This window comes from Galeopterus variegatus, unplaced genomic scaffold (genome assembly GCF_000696425.1).
Source record: "Galeopterus variegatus unplaced genomic scaffold, G_variegatus-3.0.2 Scaffold9350, whole genome shotgun sequence".
NCBI classification, from domain to species: Eukaryota; Metazoa; Chordata; class Mammalia; order Dermoptera; family Cynocephalidae; genus Galeopterus; species Galeopterus variegatus.
In genome coordinates, this window is record NW_007735461.1 from 13,715 (window position 1) to 32,783 (window position 19,069).

The 19,069-nt window shown below is 43.5% G+C and overlaps 1 protein-coding gene and 1 long non-coding RNA gene across 2 annotated transcripts; both read right to left on the reverse strand.

The window, feature by feature from the left end:
• Window positions 1-7,440: 7,440 nt before the first annotated feature.
• LOC103609210 lies at window positions 7,441-9,226 on the reverse strand. Its single transcript, XR_552110.1, has 2 exons — window positions 8,871-9,226; window positions 7,441-8,404 (listed from the first exon to the last, which is right to left on the reverse strand). It is a non-coding gene; the product is annotated as an uncharacterized LOC103609210 (long non-coding RNA).
• Window positions 9,227-9,322: 96 nt separating this feature from the next.
• On the reverse strand, window positions 9,323-18,810 carry TMEM246 (transmembrane protein 246). The gene is made up of 2 exons (XM_008593571.1): window positions 18,633-18,810; window positions 9,323-10,684 (listed from the first exon to the last, which is right to left on the reverse strand). Exon 2 carries the CDS (start codon window positions 10,624-10,626, stop codon window positions 9,397-9,399), a length of 1,230 nt encoding a protein of 409 aa, XP_008591793.1. The 5' UTR covers window positions 10,627-10,684; window positions 18,633-18,810; the 3' UTR covers window positions 9,323-9,396.
• Window positions 18,811-19,069: the final 259 nt, after the last annotated feature.

Sequence of the window (19,069 nt, forward strand, 5' to 3'; positions counted from 1 at the left end):
TTAGAGTTACTTTGCAGGTACTATGGAGCCAGAAGAGGAGAGGAAAGAGAAGATAGATGCTGCAGAATGAGTGTAGCTAGCAAACCTCTTCGTGAGCACATACATGTAAGGTATGCAGACTACAAGAAATATTTGAGTGGGACTTTTGGGGTGTGGGGAAGACTGTATCAACAAAGGAAACTCTGCATTATTAAACATTAACATGACTTCACTCGTATCCACAGGCTGGTGAGAGACAGTGTCTTTAACTATTAACTGACTGAGCTGTGAGATCTATTTTATTGGGGAAAGGTCACAATTCCAATTCTAGCTAGCAGAACTAATTTGAGCTCTAATCTTCATTCTTATTCTTTTCTTGTAAAGTGCCAAACATTGCTCAAATTGCTAGAAATTTCAGGATCTCCCTGGGATTGGTGTCAGACTCACCTCTAAATTTCCAAGGATAACGTGTTTTTTAAATTCAATTTCAATGTTTTGGTTTTTTCTTGAAACTGAATAGACAGGAAAATACTTTCTGATGCAGACATATTAAGTTTTGCATGCCTAAGAGAGCTGCAGAAATTTACAGCACAGTTCATACTATAGATAAAAATTCATATGACTACTTTCTGAAATTGTGAATTCATTTTTCAAAACAATTAAAAGCTCTTCATATGCCCCAAATCAATAATTCAGGATAGTTACACAATAGGTTGAAAATGAGCATAACCTTCGTTGTCAGTTGGTCAATCCCATGTCCAATTTGAATTTGAATATCCGTACATCCTTAAAACTAGCAAGAATGATCTTATTGGATCACGTTCACTTGCTCAGATGTTCTATCAGAAAGAAAATGCAATTTTATGGGAATCTAGGAATCTGACAAGCTAAGCTTCTCAAAGCCCTTTGATGCCCCCAAACAATTAATCTTGTAGCAGCTAAGAATATCTTTTCAACAGGCTCCCTGACCTGCGTGACTATATTAAAGTAAAATAAATCTCATGTTAATTTCTAAATATCATATAAAGTGGCAAGAGCAAAAAGAATACTAAAAATCTTGATCCCTTCCCCCAGTAACAGGGCAGTCACTATTCATGTTTTACCTAAGAGCTATCCACGTACCTCTTCTTCCTAACAGAAGTCCCATCTTGTTTGGGTGGTGGGTTGAGAGCCTTTGAGATCAAGGAAGATAAGCCCATACCCAAGCTGCAAGGGAATGAATTAGGATTGGGTTTATCCCATTTCCCTTTGCCTGTGATAGGTCTAGGAGTGGGCACGTGGCTTATATTTGGCAGATGAAACAAAAGGAGAGATCTGTTGGGAGACTTCCTGAAATTGCTCTTCCTTGAAACACCCTCCCACCACCGCTGAACTTCACGAAGAAAAAGCTTTAGCTTTATAATACAGACCCTTCCTTTCCTTTTTAATTTTTATTTATTTATTTTTTTGGCTGCTGGACAGTATGGGGATCTGAACCCTTGACCTTGGTCTTATCTCCTTCCTTTCCTTTTGAATGCAGCTCTGTGAGGACTGGATATTTGAAGCTGCAGCCGCCGAGGTAGTGAATAATGGCAGAACAGAAGGATGAACAGAATCCAGGTTCTAGACGACATCATTGCAATGTCGCAACAGCCTTCTTCAGACTTGTTAGGTGAGAAAATTAAATGTCATTACTGCTTAAGCCCCTGGCAGACTGGATTCTGTTATTTGCAGCTGCATGTGTCCTAAGGCTGCAACCATCTCATGCACTGAAACCAACTTGTGAAAAAACTACAGCACAAACTTTACCAATGTCTAAGGAGAATGTAAAAAAGCACTCCATACATCTCTTTCAAAGAAATAACTGATAGCAGCATTTTTCTTTTCATTTGAGCTGTCCCTTCTTTGCCAAGTGAAATCAGAGTTTTTATATACAAGCCAAAGTTCTCCATTTTTCTCCTGGCAAGTGGTGTACAGCACAAACTTTACCAATGTCTAAGGAGAATGTAAAAAAGCACTCCATACATCTCTTTCAAAGAAATAAACTGATAGCAGCATTTTTCTTTTCATTTGAGCTGTCCCTTCTTTGGCAAGTGAAATCAGAGTTTTTATATACAAGCCAAAGTTCTCCATTTTTCTCCTGGCAAGTGGTTAGCAACAATTAACTTGTGAATGCTTTCTAATTAGTTAAGAATTGGATTTGCTAAAAATCTCAGGTCCTTCCTTTATTGTTTGGGTTTTTATGGTTAGTTCATTCAGAATGGGGGAATCCTTGAAGGTAGGTTTAGAGTGGTTGAAGAGTTATGAAGAATGGTTGTGAATTAAAAAATATTCCAGTGTTTAGGAGCAGCAGCTTGGCCAGCTATCCTTACAACCATGCTGGGACTTTGGCCAACACAGTGTTTTAGTGTGGGTTGGTTAAAAAGAAAAAAATTAATTTTAAAAGGTAAGGGATGGGTCTCTTCATGCCCGAGGATCCATATAGAAACAATGATGAGAACAGTTAGAAGAAATATATGGTCCTCAGTAAAAAGTCTTCATATTTCAAAAAAAGGAGCTCTCACATCCTTCAATGGGTGAGCTATAGTTAGCCTGTGAGAAGGAGAGCTCCAGGTGATTGGACCTAACATGCAAGCAGCAATGGTGACTGTAAGACACGGGAAAATCAGCCTTGACACAAGAGTCAGCTCAGGAAAGGCAATGAACCAGCAGGAAAGCGTTAAAGGATGAGGTGTTCCTCAAGGGAGCGAGAACCAGTTGTGACTCACAGTCCTCTCTCCACTGTTAGAGCGGCAAGTTTTTGTCCACAAGGTGGGACAAACAATAAAACAGCATGAGTGCAGCCTGGTTCTTTTTCAAGGCAGGTGTGGTGAGGTGCTGCCAGTAAGGTCAGTCCTCTCGGAATAAGCAAAGTTCTTCGGGAGTCAACTGTTTCTGAAAATAAATGTTTGAGTCAAACACTTCTTTGGTTAGTAGGAGACTTTCTTGGTAGACCATGTGGCCTCAGCAAAAGAAGTTGCAGAGGAGTTGAGGAAGTTGGGGTAATTTAGAGTCTCAGTGCTTTGGGGCAATATAGAGACAGCTCCCTGTACTCCTGCCATCCCAGGACTTATCTCCCTGTACTAACTCCTGGGACGCCAAGGTTCTGAAAGGATGAAGCATGTCTTATTCACCCTCCTTTGTGTCTGCAGCACTCTGCACACTTCCTGTCATCTGGAAGGCACTCAATACATAAAAGTTGATATATGAAACATGACATCTGGTGCCTTTTATAGAGCAAAAATTAATTTGTGTTAGAGGGCTCCCAAGATGCAATTTTGAATTCTAATGTGTATCTGCCTTAGCGTGAGAATTACTGTTTAATTGTGACAATAAGGAGATAGTATGGCTAAAACAGTTCTTTTCTTCCTGTGGTGTTAATTGGTGAAATGAAAGATAGTGGGATCTTAATCTCTTCAAAGCCTTTTCTGTTTCAAATATGAAAATGTGTTTCTGAAGATAAGGGCATTTCAGCTAACAGTTCAACTAGATTAAAGAAGAAAAAAGCTTTGAGTCATCTGGATGAATATGGCTAACAGGATTTAGGTATTCATTAAGATGGGGATAAACTGCTAAATTTAGATTGACTTATGATTAATTTGTTTGATGCATTTCCTTGTGGAATAATGCATGGACTATGATTTTGAATGTGACACAGACACACGCCATTCCTTGTATGTATCTTTTAAATATAGATGTTTTCTTTTTCTTGTTAAATAGGAAGAGTACTACATGTGAACATTCCAGAAAGAAGATGGAATCTGCCTCCTTTATCATAAACGTCCTTGGTGGGGAGCTGGATGGAAGCCAAGCTTTTGCTGAATCCCAGCTGGCCATGGATTCTGGATATACTGGAGCTGGAGAGCGCATGGTTGAGAAAAGGAACTGTAAAAACAAGTTGCTAGAAAGAAATCCACACAGACTGGTTGACTTGAAAACAGCTATCTCAAAAATGTCTTGCCCTGCCTGGGGTACAACTAGAAAAAAGGAATCCCACCTCTGTGAGTAACATGCCTAATAGGAAAACTTTGAAAAACCGATTCTATGTGTTTCTTTGCCAGGGGAATTAAATAGTGGCGGAAGTTTGCAGAAAAAACACAATGGGGAATTGGATACAGCTGTTTGCTTAAAAAATTTTAACTGACTTTGTTGTCTCTTAAATGGAAACATGTGAATTGTGCATTCTTTTTGTTGTTTGAAGAAAAATGGTGAGAATACTACAGTGCAACTGGAGAATACAAATTTGATAGGATTAATCTAATTTACTTTAGATGCACTCATTCCTCATTGGGAGAATTTATTTAATTGGTAACTTAATTCGGGTGGAGAGGCATTTTAATTGGAGTTGATTACTGGTTTTTTTTTATATATTACAATGCATTAGGAGTTACAGCAAGCACCACATGATGTAAAATTGGGTAATTTTAAGCCATATGAACCATTTGGATATTTTTTGTCTTAACTGCAATGGAATTTGCTAGGAAATGCTCATTAACTAGAACTGATTTCTAAGTTGGATATTATTTGGAAAAACATTTGGGAGTAGGTCAAAGATGGAAATTTAACAGAGCTAGCAGCCAAAACAGCAGCAACAACAACAACAAAACCCCCAAAACTCTTAATATATTAGGACTGCAATGGCAATGTGTTGTGGTCACCCCAGAACCTAAATTGCACCACTGTTATGGATCATCACTGCAGTGAATGGGAATTTTGGGGTTAGAATTGGACAGTTTTTCCTGGTCATTTTCCTAGTGACCAACATAGAAATATGGAAGAATGAACTGATTCCAAAACAAGCACTTATGTTAACAATTTGAGGGTAAAAACAGATGAAAATCCTAAGGCAAATAATAGATTTATCAAACAAAAACAAGAAACAGATGGCATAACTATGTAGGAATGAGGTAGCTTTGATGTCGGAAAGATGAGGGAAGACAACAAATATGTCTATTGAAGCAGAGGTACTCTATATTTGTCATCTCTTCTTGGGTGTGGGACACACAATACTTATACTCCCTTATTACCGCCATATGTAATAAATCCCTTAAATCCCCATGGTCACAAAATCTTTATAGGACCAACCTATAGAGAATGCAAAGGAATGAAACAATGGATAGACAATGTTCTAAAAAAAAAAAATACTACTAATTCATTATCTTGGTAGGGCCTGACTTCTTATTGCATTCAGAATAAAACCCAAACACCAACATCACCTCCCATGCCTGAGGTGATCTGACCCCTGAGGTGATCTGACCCCTGCAGACTCTGAGTTCATGTCTTCCCACCCCCATCGTTATCCTTCAAGCTCTAGCCACACCAGCTTTCTTTCAGTCCCTTGGACTTTCTACACTGGTTCTTTCTACAAGGCCTTTGCACTGCCATTCTGTGTGGAATGCTTTTCCCTTGGCTGAATCTTTCTGTATAATTCAGGTCTCAATTCAGTTTTAATCTCCCCCCAAAGAATTCTCATGCTATCTAAAGCAGTCCATCCCCTTTCCTACCCCCAGATCCACCTACCACATTACCCACTTTGATTTCAAAGCTCTTGCCATTACCTGAAATCCCCTTATTTATTATTTTTGGTTTTCCCTCTCCATCTCCCCCTACAGATCATTAGCTCCACAGTGTCAAGGGTTTTCTATGTTTCATTCACTGCTATGCCTGAAATCCCCTTATTATTTTTGGTTTTCCCTCTCCACCTCCCCCTACAGATCATTAGCTCCACAGTGTCAAGGGTTTTCTATGTTTCATTCACTGCTATATCCTCCACACCTATATAGTACCTGGCACATAGTAAGCAATGAATGAATGAGAAAGAGTTTAGGGACCCACAGTGGAATTGCCTATGAAAAAAAGAAATAATGGACAAAGAGAAATGGAACTAGGGAGGACACCCAGGAAGAAGAGGAACAATGAGTGGTGACAGTGACAGCTGGTTATGGTGTACAATTCTGGCTCCTGTAAAAAGAAGTTGTTTACATGCATTCCAGGCAGAGGGAATGGCTCAGGCCAAGAGATTTTTTACACAACCACACGCTTTTTACTTTGTTGCTATTACGGTTTTGTTTTCAGTGTGTGTGTTGGGGGTGGGGGTGGGGAAATTCCTGTGTATTTCTCAGGGGAAGGCTGAGTTTTCTCTTTCAGGCTGCAGGTGTTGCTGCATTCCCTGGTGGTGCCAATGGGAATCATTTAGATACAAACACCATCCTATTCTAGGACTTTCAGGCCAAGAGACAGGAAAGAGAGTGAAGGAATGATCATCACACACTGTGCTGAGTTTATATCAGTGAGAAGTGAGATGGTTTGGTGGTAGGGGTGACCCCCAATTTGTTTTTATGCAGAAGATGCAAGCCCTAGCATTTTTTTTTTTTTTTTTTAAAGATGACCGGTAAGGGGATCCTAACCCTTGACTTGGTGTTGTCAGCACCACGCTCAGCCAGTGAGCCAACCGGCCATCCCTATATGGGATCCGAACCCGGGGCCTTGGCGTTATCAGCACCGCACTCTCCCGAGTGAGCCACGGGCCGGCCCAACAAGCCCTAGCATTGCTGTGACTCAGGGATCTGTGACCGTGGTTGCTTGTACAGTCAGCAGCCCAAATTTTTGAATGGCTACCTTGGGACTCCACACTGTGTATGATGTAGGAGGCAGGAGAGCCCACACTATTTGCCACGTCAGAAAAATCCATCCATGGAAAAGAGAGAGAATGATGAAAGTCTTCTCAGGAAGCCTCAGCAGAATGGTGCTTTTATTTTAACTGACATGTCTATGCAAATACACACAGTCACAATAGGGATCTTCTTAGGCCTGACTATAATTTAAACTCTGAAAGGTGAGCAAGACTGTTAGAGACCTTCATCCTCCTGGTAACATATGTCCCTTGATGTCTTGGTGTCTTAGTTCTCTTCTAGCCCCTTGCTTACAATTACATGAGATATTTTAGCTTTGGTGTGAACTGTGCAGGTAAAGAAACTGGACACCCAGAATGGAGGAATCAGAGGTGGGGATGTCTGCAAGCAGTAGAAAACTAAATTAGAAGAGCAGAAACATAAACCAGCAGTGACTTCCTGTCTTGGGTCCGGCCAGCTTAAAGTGGCTCTCTGGTCATTGGTCAAAAGACTTTCATGAGCAGACCCAATCATTAATGCAACAAACTCTAATGAGTGCTAAGTTGGAGGTGCTTCCATTCTAAAACTTAGGGGTGGACCAGTTACTGGGAGAGGAGGAATGAAGGTGTGGAATCCATAATAGGTGGTCTCATACATTGGACATTGCTGGGGGACACAAAACAGCTCACTACAACAATACAACACAAACTTGTATCTGGCTCTGATCACCTTGGACATTGCTGGGGGACACAAAACAGCTCACTACAACAATACAACACAAACTTGTATCTGTTTGTTCCCCAAGACTCACATGACAACAGTTTCTACCATCTTAGGTTACAAAGACATTATTTAATCCAGGTTACACTAGGATTTTACAAAAGAGACTTTGACCACAAATATATTTCTAAAATTAAAGTGGTTAAGAGAAAAGTGCAGGGGCTGGAAGTCACAAGAGCTATGTGCCCATCCTGGCTTTGCTGCTGTTCCAGGCGTGTGAACCTGAAAAAGCCGTTTAACATCTCTGGGTCTCAATGTGTTCATCTGTAGAGCATGTCCCCGACATACTCCTTCAGTGTTCTGGAGCAGACCTCAAGACAGAAGCTCACTGTGGAAATTTAAAAGCAAATGGAAGACATGGCATCAAAACAAACTGGACAACCACTTGAGCTCATATAATCATGCATCCTCATAAAGGGACTTGCTGGTTACTAGTTTGGTAAGTATTGTTAAAGGATATTTATTTGTAACTTTTAAGAATAGTAATTTTCAGATGCTTGTCTTAGAATATGCTCAAGAGGAGTCTCAGATCGTTTCCAGTTTGAATGAACAATTCTTATGTTTGGCTTGGTTGGAGGTGGGGCTAGATGAAAGCTGAGCTGCACGTCCTTCAGAGGCCACAATGAAAAGTCAGCCCTATATTCTAGCAGTGTTGATCTGGAACAGCTGCTGCATTGGTGTCAGCTCAATACCCTATCTCATAATTTAAAAAGCATCACCAATATCTTTAACCAAAATACACTTGAGTTTATATGCTAATTACAGGAGAGAAAAGAACATTTGCCAAGTGTCCTCTACTTGTGAGGTGTTTTACATACGTTCTGTCATTTAATCCTTGAGGCAACTTTAAAAGGTAGGTATTACTGTCCTCATTTTACAGGTGAAGAAACTGAGACCCAAAGTGGTTCTATGACTTGCCCACGGTCACATCATTAGGACATGGCAGAGATCTGAAATAAAAGGTCAGGTCTTCTGATGTCACAGTCCCTGCTTTTTCTTCTATAACATCATGCTACCTAGAAGAAAAAGAAAAGACATGAACAGTTAGCCAGCAAAGTTAGGGGAAAATATATGCTACTAGCAAAGAGCTCACCCATTCTATATCATTCTGAAATATCCAATTTTCAAAGGATCAGAATATGATAGAAATATTCAACATTAAATCTCTACTGAACATAAGCCATCGGACTCTGATAATTCAGAAGGCTCTTGCAGATCTTGCTGTGCCTTAAAGATCTCACTGACAATACTGATTTTCAGTACACTACAGATACATGGGAAAGAAAATGCTAGGTAACAGAAAAGCCAGTTCACCTGCCTCTAAGATGCTGGGCACTACACAGCATTTATCTGTTTTTATTATACCAGATCAACGAAACAAATGAAGTCTATCAACATGGTTCTTCCTCTTTGGGTATATATGCTAAACATTTACCCATTCTCATACCCAGTGAGAAAGAAATCAATTCAAAAGGATCTCACCTTTCACAAAATTCTACCCTTAAAATCCTAAAAGTCATATCAACGTGCACGAGATTTTTGGCAGTCACAAGCTCTATTACAAAGCAGAGCTTAAAAACAACTGGAGAATACAATGGGTATTTAAATGCACCCTTGCTGGGTGGGTCAGTCTGCATGAGGCAGTGTGGCTGTGTGGGAGGGAGACAGGTCCGGACCTGTGGCAAACTGCTGCTCCTGCCAGCGGGTTACCAAAGCCAAGGCTCATGACTTATGTATATTCCTCAGCTGTCCCAGTGCCTGTGTCCCTAGCAACATCAAACAATGAAATATCTTCACGCAACCATGTCTAAATAAAGAGCTCAAAATTTGAATCTCCAAGAAGTAGATAATTTCAGATGACTTATGTATATTCCTCAGCTGTCCCAGTGCCTGTGTCCCTAGCAACATCAAACAATGAAATATCTGCACGCAACCATGTCTAAATAAAGAGCTCAAAATTTGAATCTCCAAGAAGTAGATAATTTCAGAAAGGCGTTTCTTGGCACCCTTAGAGCAGACTGGGATGAAAGTTGTACCGGAGGCTGGAGAAGAGCCCTATGTGTTTCACAAGGTTGGGCTCTACCACGTAGGCCCGCTCTCCCTTGGCCCTCAGCAGTGAGTACAGTGCCATGTCCTTGCCAAAGCCCTTGTGGCAGTACACCTGGGACAGGTAGGTGAGGGTCCGGCGGGCCGCAGGGGCAGGGAAGAGCATGGCTGGGGTGCAACACTGAGAGGCAGGCACTACGCTGTACAGGGAAGGGCTCAGACGCCGCAGTTCCAGGAAATAATGCCGACCCACCAGTTCAACCAGACCCATGCTGTACAGAGAGAAGAAGAGCATGACGGGCCAGCTAAACCCTGCACGGCTGGCAAACCTCATGTATATCCAGGTTAGTAAGGGTCCTAGCAACATGCCCACACCGACCCACTCCAGGATCCGCATGGGCTCTGGGTTGATGTAGTGCTGGAGCCTCTCAGGGTGATAGAGCTTTAGATAAAGGGCATCTCGGAGGTGTGGCTCAGAGAAGCGAGCCCGCAGAAGGTGCTCCAACACGGGGAAGATCTGCTCCTCTGGAACGGCGTCATCTTCCACCATCAGGACGTAGTCTGGGTTGTAGGTCTGCAGGGATGACTCCAGGCAGTAGACATAATCCTGCTTCTCTTTCTCAAATGAGTTGGTCGAAGGGTCATCGCCATAATCATCCTCAGTGCCCTCGTAGCGGTTAGCCACGGGGACATACTTGGAGAGCAGCTTGGCATCGAAATGGCTCACACTACGCTCCACGTTGCACAGGAAGAGTTGGTGCCCCTCGCACTGGGGGCCGCATTGCTGAAGAAGCCGGTGGAACTGGGACACCACCTGCAAGACATAGTGGAAGCCAGGCTGCCTGTCCACAGTGATGATGGTGATCACCAGCCAGGGGCGGGGGGTGGCCTGCCAGACGATGGGCACTGAGCCATTGGCGGAGGGCAACTCCTCGAAGTAGTGGAGGGCAGCCTCCCCCTCTTTCAAGCTTTGCTGCAGGAACTCTTGGCTCATTTGGTGCAGATGCCAATGGCGCAGGTAGAAGTAAGAGTGCAGAAGCCGGTGACAGGCCAGGGGGGCCAACAGGCCAAAGGTCACCACCGTCAGGATGAGGAGCTGGACGGCAGTGCTGCCCCAGGAGAGTCTCCTCAGCCTCCGGAGCAGCATGGCGGCTGGAGAGGGTGAAGTGCTCATGAGGTCAACTTTGTTCATGTCTGATCCCAGGAGCAAACCATCCTGGAACTTAGGCCAGAATCAGCACAAGTCAAACCTAAAGAGAGAGGAAGTAGAGAATGGGAAAGATAGCTTTAAAAAAAAATTCAAGGACTGAACTCAGCTCTATCAAACCAGAAATTATAATTTGAGGCTGTGTAGCTTTTATAGAGTAAATTGTTCTTTGGTTATATCTGTTAATGATCTCTGGTGTGCTTTTATTATTTCTATGAGTAATAAAATCTTAGTGCACCCAACTAAGTCTCCACGCCTAAAGATGCTTAGTTAGATTTAAGGTGTCAGAAAATCACCAGCTAGGCTGGGAAAATCATTATTTCTATTCACCAGCTACATAGGCATGGGTTCATAAAACAGACACACAAAAGCAAGGCTTGGCACAGAGGAAAACACACAGAGCAAGTTCCAGCATTAGTGCACAGTAAGTACTTGTTAACTGTGCATAGTAATTTCTGAAAACTCTGTCTTTTCTGCACATCCCAAACAAGAAAAGGAATACTTAGGAGTCTCTGAAATGTCTTTGTTATTTAATGCCATCTTTCATTCATATTTCTCTAATCTCAGTCAACTATACTTAAAATTGCATATTAATTTAATCTTGATTGTTCTCCTATTTTATTTTTATAGAACTATCATGGGAAACAGTGAGAGAAAATATCTTCCGTACGCAAGCAAACTCTAGGGCCCCAGACTTTGGGAGCAGAGGAAACATCTGGAGGAAGATCCATGAGTGGCTTTTCAACAAGGGAGGGAAGAGGTAGGTGAGGCGAAGAAGGAAGACAGTGGCCCCCAGCCTAGACCAGAAAGAAATGCTGTGTGATGTGATGACTCAGGGACAGCCTAAGGTCAGGCACAGGTTGGTGTGAATCACAGCTCTGCTACTCACCTGGTGGGAAGCCACTTCACCTCTCTCTATCTTGGATTCTGCTCTAAAATGGGAAGAATAATAATACCCGTCTCATAGGGTTACTGTGAATATTAAACATGTTAGTGAGTAAACTAATGCAGAGTAAAACTGCCATTAAAATATAGCCATATGTTCAAATTCAAGTTATATTTCAGGAGTAAGTAGGACTAATGTTCTGACGGAAAACAGACTTGCACCATAAAAAAGAATTAAAAAGAAAAGTCAGTATGAAACCAGTAAGGTCAATGCAAAACTAGATAGTGCGTGTAGTGTAGAAAGTAAACCTCTTGCCTCAGAAGCATGAAAAGTTTGCACACATTTGGAAGAAAACTATCCAGCTTGTGAGTTCTTGAGAAAGGACTGTCCGGCACCATACAAGGTTACTGTGGTGCAGTCTGCAAGTGCTCTCATAGCCACATTCTCCGCCTTTTTGTGCATGCAAAAAGACCTCATTTCCTAGCCTGCCTCCTTCTAGGTGGGGTCATGTGACTAGGGCTTGCCAGTAAAATGTGAGCAAAGTGACAGGTGCGACACCTGGGCCAAGGTGGTTGAGAACAGATGTCTTCTCGACTTTCTCTTTCCTAGTCTGCCAGCTGAATGGAAAGTCTCGGTGGATCTACTGAGTGGGGCCGTCAGATGGCAGGTGCCTGGGTCCTTGAGTGACTTCATGGAACAGAGATCCCTCCCACTGCCCACCAGTCAGGTGGCTTCCTCCTCACACTGTTCTCCCTACCCTTGCTATTACCTAAGGGATGAACCCATCTAGAGGAGGGAACTAAATAGAGGAGGGTCAACAAGGGAAGGCACGCAGCCTGGAAAATGCCAGGCACATAGGAAGTGTTATCACTATGATATGGCCGGTGGGACAGAAACAAAAGTACTTAGTACTGACATTAAGAGGCCCTTTCATCCCAGGTAATTTTCCCTACTGGGAGCAATAAAATAACTAACATCTCTCAAAGTCTCTTACTTTAAAAATACGGCTGTGAGACTGCTGTTCTGCTGATGATCAGGGAAGGAGAGGGCTTCAGTTTAGAAGACACATGGTCCCTGCCTACCTTGATCAGCTCTTGCTGGGTGAACAGCTCCAAATCTTCATAACTTACAATAACAACGTGCACTTCTTGTACACGAGTCTGTAAATAGCTGTGGCTCAGCTGGGTTCAGCTCCAGAATGTAGGTAGGAATAAGATCATTCCAGTCTTCTCCTTCCAGATCAAGCTGCGGAAGAAATGGCCATCTGGGGCATGCTCTTATGTTGGATAGAAGCTGCACAAAGGGCCAAGTCAAAACCTGCAAGTATGTTTACATCCTGGTTTAAGTGTGCCACAAATCATGTTCACTCACCACCCAGTGGCCAAAGCAATGTGGCAGGGAAACCTCCCAGAGAGCAGGGGAAGGGGAAAGTGAAGATTCAATAGAAAGGAAAAGCACCTGGCCAATTTCTAGGCCCTCAGGAGAAAAGAAGGATCTGGCAGTCTACTCAAGAGTGTGGAAAATTTCTAGAATGCTTACAGAGCACAAGACCCAAAACTCCTATCATCACTTACTGTATGAACTATGACAGGTTTCAGTAATGATCCCAAAATCTCAGTGGTTTATAAGAGCTAAGGTTTAATTCCTAGCTCATGTTACTTGTCCTTTATGGGTCAATTATGCCTCTGTTCCATGCTCTCTGCACTCCAGGACCCAGGCACACGGAACTGCATTTTTCTTGAACATTGCTGGTTTTATGGCAAAGAGAAAAGAGATAGTGAACCACAAGCTGGCTCCCAGAGTTACTGCTCAAAAGTGACGTATCACGTCTACCCATATTTCACTGACCAGAGCAAATCACATAATAATTCTTGAGTTATGTAATTTTCCTGCAAGAAGTGGGTACCAAAAGGCACATGACCAATCTAAAGTCAATGACTGGGGAAATATACATCTTTCCAGGGAAGAGCAGAAAATACTTTGAACAGAAATGTGATCTACTACACTCACCCTGCATCATTGGAGCTGGGATCAGATCCTTCACTCAATGATTACATAACTGGTTTGCCAAAAATCCAGCCACATTGAGTTATATAGGTATTCAAGAGTGTGCTTTGGTTTGCCTTTTAAAATATTTTCTTAAAGGATTTAATCAATTGATACACAGTACGGTGTCATGTCCAACACCACCTATAATTTATTTTACTTTACTAATCTGTAAGATAACTGGCCTTAGGGGAACAAACCTAAAAACATAAGATTTTTCAGTGGTAGTTTTGGGGAGAGGAGCTCTTTATTCCCAGGCCAATTATGGGGGTGGGAGAGGAGGGCTTTGTCTACCTTATCATTCTGATTGCCTTTTTCCATGGTCACCTGGGATGTCATTGGCTCGGGCACATGCTCCAGCGACATTGTGGACTGATTAGCATCTGTGAACTAGCCTGGTAATGACCATACCATTCCAGCCCTGATTCTATGGAACAATATTATTGAGTTCTTATCTATGCCTTGCAAGTGCACTTTGAAACACAACCACTCCCTAACTTGGATTCTGCCTGTTACCAGTCTAGGGTATAGGGCTCAGGGGAGACAGTAAAGGACAAAAAAACTGAGAAATGAACATGAACTGGAGCTTTAATGAATAAATGATGTGACAACAACAGTTACATTTTTATGCAGCTTCTGAAAATTAAACTAAAAGAGCTATAGGGGGATGGGAGGCAGAACACCAGGCTGAGCATTAGGAGATAAGAACAGTTCACGTTCCCCAAGTCCTACATGAACAGCACCACCACCCTCCCAAGCACCTGGGTCCAAAAGACTGTAAGTCTGACTTCTCACCTCCATCTTGTCACTCCCAATGCCACCTCCAGGGTCTCTATTATGCCTCTCTGTTCTCCTCCCCTCCTCACTGCCATGCCCTTGTTATCCTTCATCACCTCCAGGCCAGATGATTGAAACAGGCTCCTAACTGGGCTTCTGATCTCCAGAATGAGCAATAGAAGCCAAAAGATCTGGGTCCGGTTCTGGTCCCAACACTCACTAATTAGGTCAATTTGTATAAAGAAATCATTTCTTTCCCTGGGCTTATTTTGTCTCTCTGCAAAATAGGAAAATAAAAATTATCTCATTTATGGAGGTATTGTGAAGACTATGAAAGCCCTTTGTCAGACACAGGCATGGTGCAAATGATGGCAATGTTTTCCATTATCAGCATCCATCTGATACTCTGAAGCATTGGTCAGAACATGGCACTCTTTTCTGTGAAACCATCCAGTGATATCCCCAATAACTGTAGAATAAAGTCCATATTCTTTGCCAAGATTCCTCACAATCCAGTTCCGACTATCTTTCCAGCTGCATTTCTTCTCCTCTCACAGGCTATCTCAGTCATCAAGAATTAGCTCAGAGAGTGCGTCTTCCAAAAGCCAACCCTGATCTCTCCCGACCAGAAATAATCCTTTGTTTTTCCTCTAGTACTGGGGCCTTTTACGTGAGCGCGTCTTCCAAAAGCCAACCCTGATCTCTCCCGACCAGAAATAATCCTTTGTTTTTCCTCTAGTACTGGGGCCTTTTACGTGAGCGCGTCTTCCAAAAGCCAACCCTGATCTCTCCCGACCAGAAATAATCCTTTGTTTTTCCTCTAGTACTGGGGCCTTTTACGTGAGCGCGTCTTCCAAAAGCCAACCCTGATCTCTCCCGACCAGAAATAATCCTTTGTTTTTCCTCTAGTACTGGGGCCTTTTACGTGAACTTTCCCCCCCGGGCACTCATTTGTCACTTTCTACATTAGAATGTATCTATTTATACCTAGCATTTACTAGGGTTCTTCAAAAAGTTCATGGAAAAATTGAATTAAAAGAGAATACTCTTGTATAAAATAAATGTTTTCATATAATCAGACCATTGCTAGTTAGTTAACAGAACAAAAGATCCCAGTCTAAAAAATAAAAAATAAAGCCAACTAAAATACCTAGGAATTAATTTAAGAAATATGCAGAACATACACACATACTCCAGAATTCGACTGAAGAACATTTAAAAACTTATTAATAAACAGAGAAAAACAACATTTTTCCAGCTGGAAAGACTTAGTAATAGAAAGAGGTCCCTTTCTCCAAATTAATCTCTATTTAACATAATCTCAATTCAATTTACTTCGAGTCAAGAGGGAGTGGCATGATTCAGCAAATGGTCACTTTCCTATAAATTAGTTCAATCTTTGGATGGAAAGTTGCAGCAGTATCTATAAAAATTTAATGTGTGCATCTCCTTTGACATTGCAGTCCTACTTCTAGGAATCTACCCTGAAGAAATGCCAACACATGCTACCAAAGATGGACAAGGAATATTCACTGCAATTTTGCTTGTAATAAAAAGAAAAAGAGAAAAATGGAGGGAGAGAGGAAGGGAAGAAGGAAGGAAGGAAAGAAGGAAATAGTTGGAAAGGAAAGGAGGAAGAAAGAACGAAAAAGGGGGGTGAGGGGACTGCAGGCAAACAAAATGCCTAGCAACAGGGAACAGATATTTTACATAGGATACAAGGGTCTCCTAGGGAGACATTAAAAAGAAAGTTTTAGATACACTGACATAAAAGAAGTCTTTGCCAGTTCTCTGTTATCGACTGAATGTTTGTGTCCCCCCCAAATTCATATGTTAAAACCCTAATCCCTAAGGTGATGGTATTTGAAGATGGGGCCTTGGTGAGGTAATTAGTTCATGAGGGTGCAGTTTTTAAAAGGAGACATGAGACAGCTTGCTTTGCCATGTAAACCAGAAAGAGGGCCCTCACCAGAACCCAACCATGCTGGCACCTGATCTTGAACTTCCAACCTCCAGAACTGTGAGAAATAAATGTTTAAGCCCCTAGACCATGGTAATCTGTTATAGCAGCTCAAGCAGACTAAGACAGTCTCCAAGAGAAAAATGTCAAATTGTAGAAAAATGAACACAGTATGACCATTTTATTTTTAATGTAGGGTATAACTTAGTGAAGGAGAAATGAAGGGTATGGGAGATGTTGGTTTCCTGTTTTGCTTTCTATACTTCTGCAAAGAACACATTACTTTTATGATCATTATGACTTTTATGATCATTATTAAACATTTGATTCAACAAACACTGAGTCTTGAAGCATGTACTGGGATAGTGAAAATGACAGTCAAGGCCCCTGTTAAGTCCATTTTTAATCCCTAATTTAAATTGCTATGGTTACGATAAATTCAATTACATTTTTGCATCTGCTTGTCGATTTTTGCATCTATTTATCTGTGCATTTTGGTGCCAGCGCCATGTTATTGTAATTACAAAAGCTCTATAATAGGTTTTAATATCTGGTTAGGCAAATTGTCTCTCATTACCCAGCATCATAATTTTCCTGGCTTTTAAAAAAGTCAGCTTCATTGAGGTATAGTTTACATAATATGTACCATTTAAATGTATGTTTTGATGAGTTTTATCAAATTTATACACCCATGTAACCACCATTACTAAAATATTCCACCACCATCAAGAAAAAATTGCCCAAAGTATTCTAAAGATTATCCATCTGGAATTAGTACTAGTAAAAACTTCCAGGAAATGCTCGCTTTGGTGCAATATATACAACAGAGAATTTCTACTTTAATGTGTAATACATAAAGAGTGCTTAAAAACTGGAAGGGGAAGATACTCCAATTGAAAAATGGCTAAAAGAAATTAACAATCAATTCACTCATTCAAATGCAAAAAGCTAATACTCAAAGGAAAAGGTGTTGATTCCTATGGGTAATCAAAGACACACAAATTAAAACAAGACACCATTTTTTTTTGCCCGTGTTATTGATTTAAAACTTCAAATATGTATATATAGAGAAAATTTTAAGATATACACAAAATCTCAACGATGTAGAAGATGAAGTTTCAAGTTATTTTTATTTTCTCCTTTACATTTTTGTTTCCTGAATAATAAGCTTGTCCTTTAAAAAGCCTAACAATTCTAATTATATTAGGTGTTAAACACACATAGCTTTCTCATCTCATAAAGTACCTGGTGCAGCGAACTCTAGAAATGCAACCCTAAAGGAAAGCTATTTCCTCCTGCAAGGCTTCGTTTTCTGGTGGAAATACACACGCGCGTATGCACATGCACACACACCTACGGGTTTTGCTAATGGTCCGCATAGTGAGATCATCATTGTAGCCACCCTGCGGTCCCTGAAGGAGAGAATGGGCCGAGTAGGAGATGCCGGGTCATACCCACCCTGCAGAACCTCACGCCCCAAGACTCCGCGGGCGCAGTGCGGGACTGGTGACGCCTGAGTCGAAGGGCCAGAAGGTGGGCGACACACGCCCAGGCAGTCTTAATTCTCCCTCTTGGACAGGGAATGGGGGAGACCTGAGCCCTGGGTCTAATGTCTGCCCTTGACCTTGGGCAGTCCCCGCCGCCCTCGGGCCTCAGTCTCCCCACCCACGGGCCAAGGCTGACTGTCTCTAGCGCTGGGCTGGCTCCCTTCGGCTGGCCTTTCCGACAGTTGGTAGGGGCGGCTTCCTCTACCGGTCGCCCTCCCGAGGGCCCGGGCCTGCGATGTCACCCGCAGAAACCCAATGCTGCAGCAGCGCTCTCGGTGCGCCCGGATGGCCGGGGGGCGGGGAGTGGGGGGACGCGCGGCGAGGGTCAGCTGCTTGCAGGCGGCCATTAGGCGACGGGCCCTGGGAGCTTCGGCCCGGCCAGGCGCGGCTGGGGTCTTACCCGGTCTCACGCGCCCAACTCGCGTCTTCCTGTCGGCCTCGCAGCGCAGCCGGCGCGGGCGAGGGGTGAGGAGGCGTCCCCGGCGCGGCACTCAGTCAACCCTGCGCTGACTCCGGCGCCGGCCGCGCGGGGGACGCCCTTCGGGGTCCCCCCAGTCTTCCCGCAGGAAGCGGCCGGTACCGCGGGCAGGGCCGCCGCGAAGCCCGCCTGCCCTGGGCGCACGGCCGGGGGCTCGGGCCCTCTCCGGCTGCGCCACCCCCGTGCCAGTTGCGGCCGCCCCTAATCTTCGTCCCCTCGCCCTGGCGTCTGTCCGTGGCGGGCGTTCCGACTACCGTGCCAGAAGGGCTGGGCAGATCGTGCGCAGCGGAAACCTACCTGGTGAGGACGGCCAGCTCCGTCCCCGGCGCACGCCGAGGGCCGCCTCTGGTGTCCCCACCTAGGCTGGCGGGCTGGCTGACCCTGGAGGAGGTGCCATCGTGGACACCGGGGCGGGCAGGAACGGGCGCGGCGCGGTTTGGTGGCCGCCCCAGCCTCTCCTCCTCCCGCGGCGCAGCTCTGGCGCACGCAGGGCTCCCTCGCCCAGGCAGGCCATGTGACCTGCTAGCTGCCGAGCCACCGCAGCCCCCAGAGCTGGCTTGGTGGGGAGAGGGGGAAAAAAAGGACGGCAAAAGGCGCCAACTGACGGGCAGCGAGGGAAAAGCAGGGCTCGCCCCCGAGTCCTGCAGACAGGAAGCTTGTTTCTTTTGTGAGAGGATTAGGAGCCAGCGTTGTATTTCATCAGGTGGGAACGCTGACTCCCAATGCGTGTACGT